The 9888-nt window shown below is 44.9% G+C and overlaps 1 protein-coding gene across 2 annotated transcripts in view; it reads right to left on the bottom strand.

The window, feature by feature from the left end:
* SMG6 (SMG6 nonsense mediated mRNA decay factor) overlaps nucleotides 1-9749 on the bottom strand; it is a 217320-nt gene extending 207571 nt beyond the window's left edge. The window contains exons 1-6 of one of the 2 annotated variants that reach the window (XM_063111281.1): nucleotides 9569-9738; nucleotides 5485-7249; nucleotides 4774-4966; nucleotides 4147-4257; nucleotides 1115-1221; nucleotides 783-861 (exon numbers count right to left, since the gene is read on the bottom strand). In XM_063111281.1, the coding sequence (XP_062967351.1) occupies nucleotides 783-861; nucleotides 1115-1221; nucleotides 4147-4257; nucleotides 4774-4966; nucleotides 5485-7249; nucleotides 9569-9656 (2343 nt within the window). In that variant the 5' untranslated portion in view covers nucleotides 9657-9738. Of the gene's footprint in view, nucleotides 1-782; nucleotides 862-1114; nucleotides 1222-4146; nucleotides 4258-4773; nucleotides 4967-5484; nucleotides 7250-9568 lie in introns of both variants that reach the window. The other variant, XM_063111282.1, reaches the window with a different exon arrangement.
* Between the last annotated feature and the right edge of the window lie 139 nt (nucleotides 9750-9888).

Raw genomic sequence — 9888 nt, forward strand, 5'->3', positions numbered from 1 at the left:
GAGAGGTACAATCTGGCGCTTACTGCCTTCTGTTAAGGAGGAAAAGTTAAGAGAAATAAGAGGATCTGAGGAAAGACAGCAAGCAAGGAGCTGACTGACTATTTAGGGCTAGGTGAGGACTTTAAGGGAGAGAGGTAAAGGAAGCCTTATTTTCCTTCTAGAATGAATAGCCTAGTTGAACAGAATAAAGCAAGAAGGGAAGGGAAACAAGACAAGATTCAGAGCAGAAGCTCTGGACAAAAACAGTGGCATTTGGCTAAAGCATGAGCACTGCCTTAGGAACTTAACTGCCATTGTAAGTGGATTGATGAAGTAACAGTAACCAAAGGATTTTGAGGATGGGAGGCAGAAGGGGATATTCTTTGGGCTATAGTGATCAGATGAAATCAAGCTCCAGGAGCAAATGCTATCAAAATCCATATTTTAGGTCCAGCCCCATGGAGCACTCGGGAGAGTGCAGCGCTTGGGAGCGCAGCGGCGCTCCCGCCGCGGGTTCGGATCCTATATAGGAATGGCCAGTGCGCTCACTGGCTGAGCGCGTTCGGGTGACACCAAGCCAAGGGTTGCGATCCCCTTACCAGTCACAAAAAGACAAAAAAAAAAAAAAAAAAAAATCCATATTTTAAAACACTGCCTGCAGGGCTGGCCAGCTAGCTCACTTGGTTAGGTGCTGATAACACCAAGGTCAAAGGTTCAGATCCCTATACTGGCCAGATGCCAAAAAAAAAAAAAAAAAAAAGACACTGCCTAGAAAACATTTCCCTGTCCACAGGATTTCTTACCGTGTACACTGCCAGCAAAGCCAACTGGTTATATGGGCGCCCATTCTTGGGAGCAATGTGCTGGGCCTTCAGGTACCAACTAGAATAGAAAAACAGTAAGAAAATGCTAGCTCCATATCAACTCTTTCCAAATTCATCCTGACAGCCTAAACTTAGGACATAAACTGGAGTGTTAGATGTAACTCTGGAATGGTAAAGCATGACTAAAAGGACCAACAGGGACAACTGTGGGACATTCATATGGGAGGCAGCGCAAGTGGCCCACTGCTCTTACTAGGGCTTAGCTTAAAGAGACACAGGGGAGAGAAATTATGAACTAGAGATAAAAGTACCTGCGTGCTTTCCCGTAGTTTGCTGTATCACTGGCTTGCTCCCGATACCTAGCAATATCTCCTTGGCAAATCATACACCGCTGGGCACTGATCAAAGCATATTTTACCTTCGAGAAAAACAATCAGTTAGTAGAGTACCCCCAAAAACACTAACTCCAACCCCAAAGGACAGAGATGGGGTCAAAATGACAGAGCAGCACTGTTAAGGCACTAGTAGTCCACAACAAAGTTTTCAGCCTAACCTTCACTACCAAAAAACAGCCAACAGTGTGATACAAAATTTACTGAGAAAACTGAGTGGCAGAAGGGAGCAGGGGTGATTCTTATTTTGAGTCCCAGGCAAATGAAAGAAAATATTCTGAAACTAGGAGTCAGGAGACCTGACTCTCTATGTAATTGTGTGTGATCTCAAGGAAGTCTTTGGGACACTCTAGGACTCAGTTTCTTCATTTGAATGTAAAAATATCTATTCTACAGAGTAATTGGAGGGAATAAACATAAAAATACTTTACAAATGATAACGTGATATACAAATATTAAGACAATTGTTTACTCTGTTCTTTTCCTGCCATCATCATAGTCTTTCCTTAAAGTGTTATCACTGAATTATGTTACTGCATTACTTTCCATTTGCTTAAAAAAATAAACTTACACTTTACCAAACACATACAACATGCCAGGGACTGTGTGTACTATAAATATATTTTCTCACTGAGAGGCTTGGCTTCTGTCACTCAGTGAGAAAACAATAGAGTAGACCCTTAATTCCAAGACATGTGCCCAACCAAAAAAACCTCCCTAAGAAAGATTAGGGAGTAATTTTCCTTACTTCACAACATATAATTCCTCTCCACTCCACACAAAAGAAATATACATGTCACTGAATAAAGAACAAAGCTTCACTGAGAAGTAGATACTGACCCCCAGGAAGGCTCACTCACCACCTAAATAACGAGCTACTGCACATCAACCTCCTAGCACATAACTCAAAGTTGTGCCTCAGCAAAGTTATATGTAACTGCATGACATATACCCTCCTTAGGGTCCTAACTATTTCACACATTCCTTCTATGAATGAACACCAAGAACCCTGGGTATCTAACTGACAAAGCACAAAAACAACTGGTTATACCTCCATACTACAGCCACTTTACCATTTCAATGAGCAGGGAAAAAAACAAAAATTATTTCAAAAGCTCTCCCTCATCCTCACCATGAAGTCCTGGATGATCTAGATTCTAAACACCTCTTTCACTCTTTCATGCTCTCCTCCACACCTCAGTCAGACCAGACTTTCCTCAGTTCCCTTAGCACAACACACTCTTTCCCACTTCAGGACCTTCAAGTATACTGTTTCCTCCCCTAGATTATTCCTCTTCTCATCTCTGCACATACACCTTCTGCATTGACTGACATCTCAGGTGTTCAGCCTCAGCTTAACTGTAATTTCCTCAGTCTTCCATGATCCTCTAAACCAGGTTAACCCCTTCCCAGCATACACACTTTGCAAAAGTCATTGCATCTGTAACTACTCATCCAACGTCTTCACTCATCCCAAATCAAATTCTAAACTCCAAGAAACAGGATCACATCTTTTTTGTTCTGAGCTGACTTGCCTCTGCCTAGAATGGCACATAACATGTAAGTGGGGCTCAGTGAATACTTGATGAGTAAGAGAGTTTGGACACAGCGACTCATCAAAAGGAGGAGAAAAACAAGAAAGCTCTGCTCCATAAATCACACTACTTACTCTAATGAATCTCTAACCTCCCCCTAAATATGCTCAAGTCCCTCCCACTTTAAAAACAAAAATAAAAACTTCTCTTGACCCTGTGTTCTCTTTTAGCTATCTTCCCTTCTTGCCTTCACAGCCAAGACTCTTAAAAGAATGGTCTATATATTACTCTCTCATTATCTCTACTGCCTCACCTCTCTTCACTACAGTCTGGCTTCCATCCTCTACAACTAAAATGACTCTTGATAAGGTCAACCAATCCAATGGACACTTTTTCATAATCTTAACATCTGACAAAACAATTTTACCCACCCTCACCATGAAATTTGATACGTCCTCTGGCCAGCCTTTCCAGTAACCCAACTTCTGGGTCAGGTACCACCTATATATACATCGATGTCTCCTGAATCACCAGTCCAGCTCTTTCCCTTAGCTCCAGACAAACCAGAATATTTATTTGTTCATTTTCAAGCTCCAGCTAGACAGCGCCATCTAAGCATATTCAAACCTGAACTAACCTCTCCCTTTGTAGCCACTTCCCTAGGCCACAAACTGGGAGATGATCTAGACTCCTCATGCCTCCAATCTCATCCTTCACACTAAATCAGCTAGCAATTTAATTCTATTTCACTTACACCTTTCCAATCTGTATTCTTTTTTCCACCTCCAATATCTCTACCTTAGTTCAGGCCTACAACCTCTTATCCAACTCGCATCCAAACTCACCAATATGCCAGAGTGACTGGTTCTAAGGACAAGTTTATGTTATCCATTTGCTGAAAATCAATTGATAGCTCCCCAGTGCTTTCGGGATGAAGCCCAAACTCTTCAGCAGAGCAGACAAGAGTTTATGATCTAGTCCCTGTCTACTTCACTAGCTTTACCTCCTACAACAGCTCACTCCAGATTACAAACACCATCACACTGAACTTCTTGCACTTTCCCAACACTTGATTCCCTCTCACTGTGCCCTCTATCTAAACTGCCCCTCTCACCTTATAAACTCCTAGTCATATTTCAAGACTCAGCTTGGCATCTCTGAGAAACGTTCCTTGACCCTGGCACCAGGCTAAGTTAGATCCACTTCCCTCTATGCTCCTTCAATACTCTATATTTGCCATTAGCATAGTACTTATGACATTACAATTATCAGTTTAATCTGTCGGTTCCCCCTCTAGACTGTATCTTTCGTTCTTGTATCCTCAAGACCCAGCACAGTGCCTAGCACATAACTAAGCCAGATAAATGCTTACGAAGTAGATGAATATATTTAATGTACATAAAAAAGCTGGCTTACTGTCTTGAGTAATGGCTTGCTGCGAATGGCAAGACCATCCATGTAGTCCTCCAGTTTGAACTTGTAAGTAACCTGCAGCTTCTGAAGTAGACTATCAAAGAAGTCACTACCCTACAAAGAGAAAGAAATAAGAAATGGCTGAATAAACCTATTCTGATCCAATGTACCCACAGAAACTAGGGTAAATGACCCTTTCACAGTTTTACTAATGCTCAGACATCCTGCATAAAAGAAGGCACATGTGGTATTTAGCAGCCACCAGCTGAGCACAAGATAAATTCATGGCATAAGCCTCTCTGTGGTTTTAAAGATATGAATGCACATGTGTACACACACACACACACACACACACACACACACACTCACTCTCTCTCTCTCTCTCTCTCTCTCTCTCTCTCTCTCTCTCCTCTTTCTCCCTCCCCCTGCAGGGCAAGACATTCAGAAAGCTTTCAAGCTCAGAACTAATAGTCCCAGGAAGCAAGAGAGATAAGGTAGGCATAAACCCAAGAAAAGAGCATATGGCTTCTGCCAAAGTTCTTCTCTAAAACATAGTATTTCACGTCATAAAAGCCCATCACGACTACAGGATACTGAAGCTTTTATTCTGAGGACAAAAAGATGGTTTACCTCATCCAAGAGCTCCAAAAGTCTGTTCCGAATCTGTTCTGGGTTCTCAACATTTGGATCCTTGAGCAGCTGCCTGAACTTTTCAATCACCTGATAGAAAGCATTCTTCCACAGTATCTGATCCACATTCTGATTATCGGAGAACTCAATATCTAATAGAATACAGCGCTCATACAGTTGTAGCAGTTCAGCTCTGGAATAAAATACATGCAACTTCTAGCTCCAAATACACCACAGGAAAGGCTAGACCCAAGATTCAAGCTTCCTGCAAATTAATCACCTCCCTTGACAAGAAATTCAAAATGTGACCAGGTATACAGCAGAATGTCATTCTAAAGACAGCTATATCTAGGAAAGCAGTTTTTCCCATGTCTTTATCTAAATTTAACAACTTAAATAAGATCTCCACTGCAAGTTATATGTTCCTCATTCCTTGGCATTCTGGAAAGTCTTTTCTTTTCCATTTCAAGATTCTATGCTCCCTTAAAAATAATCTGTTTTCTTGAAAAAGTAGGAAGCATAATCATTTCTAAGACTAGAAACAAAACTTCTGTTCTTTTTCCAACTGCTCCTCCCTTACAAAAATCAGTGTGAAAGGGAGATAATGCCCAGTGGCTCCCCTGAAAAAGTTTCTACCTTTCTCAGCCACAGGAGCCTATACACCTCCAGCTTATCCCCATTTCCCTATAGCCAAGATGGAACACACCATACCTGAGCTGGGCCATCTTCTCCAGGCCCTCAGGACTGATGCGGTCCCTAGAAAGCAGGTTGCTGAGCTGCAGTTCCTGGTTGTCTGCCACCCGGAGAAGCCTATGTAGCTCCTGTTGCTGCATGTTCCTCATGTGCTGCTCCATCTCCTCAGGACTCATGGTACTGGGAGGGAGAGGGTTACATACATACTGCCCTGGTGGAGTCGGGTAGCCTGGGTAGTAAGGCCCTGGGTAAACACCATTCGTAGGGCCAACTGGGTACTGTAGAGGGCTATAGCCTGTATAGGGATACTGGGAGGCAGGGCCTGGTGTCTGAGGGTAATAATAAGGGTTGTCAGAATTTTGAAACTTATAGTAAGATGCTTGGGCCTGGCGTGAATCACTCCAAGATGTAGGGCTGACTTCATCATCAGTGTCCAAGAAATGTAACTGGGGCGTCTGGCTCTTTAGAGCAGGTTTCTGATCAGGATTGTTTGGGTCCCACAATCGGCGAGTGGTGCCTCCACGGCCCCAACTCCGAGATCCCTTACTACCAGATCCAAACAAAAGCCGAGGTCCCAAAGATGTGGACTCTGGAGAACCTGCTGAATTGACAGATAGGGTGGTATGGGCAGGCAGAATCAGAATGCCACGACCACAACCCCGAAGTTCTTGTTTCATGTTTTTGGACTCCTGCTTCTCAGAGCCTTTGCCCCCACAGCTTGAGCCTTTGTCAGGCTTTATCCTATCCACATCCTCCCTGGCTGACCTCACCATGGGAGAATCTTTATTCATGGTTTCTGCATCAAAAGTGACACGAAGAGTGCCTCGATTTTCCTTACCATTGCTTTTCTGCTCACCCTCCCCCCGGCCAGACCAGTTTCTTTCTAAGTGTTTCTTCCTTTCTGAGCTCCTCCTGGGCCCTAATCCATCTGGCTCATCAATTCTATCCTCTTCTAAGGAGTCAGTTGAGGACATAGATACTTGCTTCTTCAATCGTGGCCTCTCCTTGGTACGATCCTGTCTGCGGCGACGACATCCATTATCAGTCACGCCAGCTCCCTCAGCACTGTTGTTGCTACCAGCTGAGCTGGTACTACAAGTACGATAGCGGTTTCTTCGTTTGTCTGAGCGGGAGTAGCGCTTTGCAGAACCCGGCTTCCCCTGGGCCAGATCATCGTTCACTTTCTTCATCCCCTCCCCTTTTTCAATCCTCTTTCCTTTTTCTCCCTTTGCAGCCCTTACTCGGTCACTATTTGGGCTCTTTTCTCTCTCAGCTTTGTCTAGTTTATTCACAATTTCCTCTTTCACATTTCCCCTGCACTCATCTTCCTCTACCCTCAGTTGTTCTACTTGGTTGAGAATTTCTTCCTCATCCACCCGGCCAGCTGATTCTTTGGTAAAAGTCTGCAAACGCCTCCCAGGCTGATAGATCTGCAAATCTGGTTTCTTTGTTCTCTTGATAATTCTTAGACTCCGGTCCTCTGGTCCAGCAGTCCTAGGTGAGGACTCTTGTCCCCGATTATTTTCTGGGTCTATAGGACCATTTTGCTGCTGGTCATCTAGTTCCTTGCAGACATCTTTAATGAGCTTTGTACCATTTCCAACAGCAGAAGAATCTCTGTCATTAACAACTTCATCCTTAAATTCCTCATTCCCACAGGGTTCCTTGATTTTAGGTTTGTTCCTTAGTCGAGAAAGACCAGGCTTATAGATTTCCAGATCTGGGCGCCTGTTATCTTTGCGCTGCCTGGGCTCCTTTAACTCCTTCAACTCTTTCATGTTTTCTGTTATGTTGAGGAGGAAGAGGTAGAAGAAAAAAATAGAGGAGGAAGAAGGGGGAAAAATTGTCATTCTGGTTAAGTAACAGAAAAGTCCAGCAAGAACTACACATCTAGGGCTGGCCCATGGCTTACTCGGGAGAGTGTGGTGCTGATAACACCAAGGCCATGGGTTTGGATCCTACATAGGGATGGCCAGTTTGCTCACTGGCTGAGTGTGGTGCTGACAACACCAAGCCAAGGGTTAAGATCCCTTACCGATCATCTTTAAAAAAAAAAAAGAACTACACATCTAAATCCTAATATTGGTGGACAAGGAAAGACGTTTCTGCAAAAGCAGAAATTCTGGGCTTACAATATTTGTACAGCAACTGACAAAGCTAAAAACTTAATTGTGTTGAAGCTACCTACACTTGGGTTAGGGAATCAAGGAAAAAAAAACGTAGTGTCTTTTGTTTTCCAAGTCATATTCAGATCCCCAAGACCAAAACTACCTCATCACTGTCAGAACAAAAGAAAATGCCTCTAGCATTTTCAGTATTTGACTGTTTTCTGTCTATAAAGCCCTTGAATCCATCTCAGTCTTTTATTCTGCCTCTAATCTTTTTCCAGGGTGACTAAGTCCTTTTAACATTCTATAGGGGAAAAAAGGAGAAAAAGAGGGGTATGCGTAACAGTTCACAGTCCTGGACATCTCTGGAGAAAATATTTGCAACTCCATTCTCTGAATTTGATCAGGACAATCCTCTTCTTTAGGATTAATCACCTAATCACATACCTCCAACTGAACCAAAGAAGCAGTTCCTTTCACATTCTTCAACTCCACTCATCCTCACCAACTCTCTAACAGCAGCCAGCAGAGTCATTCCAAGGAAACACGACTCAGACCATCATCATTAGAATACTGAGAACAACTGCTACTATGATGATGGAATATGAGAAGAAAAAAGTTCCATAAGGGAGCTTTACCTGGATGCTGATGGAAGGATTGTGACATGCTCTCAAAATACCAAGGACTGAGGCAGTCAAGGATGAGAGTACAGGACTTTAGAAACTGCTCTCCAGGTCCATGAACTTACTGAATGAAAGATAAGCAAATATCTCTTGCTTGTAAGTATCTGTTAGTAGCTGCTAAATATTTCAGTGGCAAAGTCACAGGAATTAGTGAAAATATTACTGACTACTCAAAATAGAAAGCTATATAAAACCCTAGTATTGTTCTGTAAAAACGAATGCAAACAAGCCCATAACAGTGATCATAGGCTCCAGCATTCACCCCCATTTTTTGTGGGTATATCAAAACAGAAAAAAAAAAAAAAGAAAGAAAGAAAGAAACTGAAGTTTAAGATACTGCTTCAGTATTTTCAGAAGTTTATAAGACTGTCTCATCAAGTATGAACAAAGATAAACCAGTTTAACCCCAGGATAGCTCACCCTCGGCAGTCTTTAACAGGGGTGTGTGTTGGGGGGTAGGGGAGTGGCGGGTAGGGATTAAAAGAGCTATTTCTACGTTCCAGAGCAGAGGTAGAAAACAGCCTGAATAATTCAATTCAGCTGACCAAAGAAAACCAACTTAGAGTGGCCACAAGCTTGAGGAACACACCTATCATAGCTACCATTCTACACAACTCCACTGCCTAACAAAAGAGAGGTGAGACACTAGAATTTTTCTTGGAGCTTTCCTGATGTGGTTGGAGACTTCAAATTAACTTGCAAATTGAGAATTCTCTATGATAAAAACTGCTTCTTCACATGCCAAGGCCAAACCAGAGTAGAGTCAGCTCTCTGAGGTCCTGGATCCCTCCAGTGGCGCATCTTTCAGAAGCCTGCCTTGGGGAAAAAAAGTTCAGCAAGGAAGTCCCACGCTATTATTAAACCTTTCTCCTTAATTTCCCCAGTTCCTACTCTCTGACGCTAAAGAGATGAGGGGGACAGGACTGCGGATGATTCCTTTGAGAAAGATGCACCCCAAGGCCTCCACCACACCCCAGCACCCACTCCCTTTCGCGTCTCCTGGCGGCTGGGAACCCATGGGCTGGTCTGAGCGGGCCGAGGCAAAGGGGAACATTCACCTTCGCGGTGAGAAAGCGGGTGGAGGCAGGAACTCGGTCGGGTTCCCCCGGAGAGGGCCAGACTTGGCTAAGCCCGACCCCACACTGGCCCTCCGGCTACACGGCGGCGAGGGTCCGCCCGTGGTCCCCGCCCCCACTGTTGGAGGAAGGGGCGGGGGCCCCTAGGAACCGCGGACGAAGCGGGGAGGAGGCAGAGGAGGAGAGGGAGGCGGGGCGGGCAGGCCCGGCCCAGGAGCTGGGCGGCGCGACTCACCTCTGCTCCCGGCCTGCGGGGCCAGAGTGGCCAGGATCCCTCGCAGCTCCGACGCGGAGATCCGCACACGCTCCAACCCCTCCGCCATCTTCGCCGCTGGGGTTACAGCTGCAGCTCCTCTGCCACCGCCGCGCGCAGCCAGGAAACCGAGACGGACGGACGGCGCGCGCGCTCGCCTACCTCCCTCCCTCTTCCCCGCCCCCTCCCTCCTCCCCAAACGACGGTGGCCGCACCGGGAGTAAATGCGCTGAACGCACGTTCGAGGAGCAGTGCTGGAGCGCACGCCTGGGCGGGAGAGGCGTGCGCTGCGCGTGCGCAGA

This window comes from Cynocephalus volans, chromosome 10, assembly GCF_027409185.1.
Source record: "Cynocephalus volans isolate mCynVol1 chromosome 10, mCynVol1.pri, whole genome shotgun sequence".
Classification (NCBI taxonomy): Eukaryota; Metazoa; Chordata; class Mammalia; order Dermoptera; family Cynocephalidae; genus Cynocephalus; species Cynocephalus volans.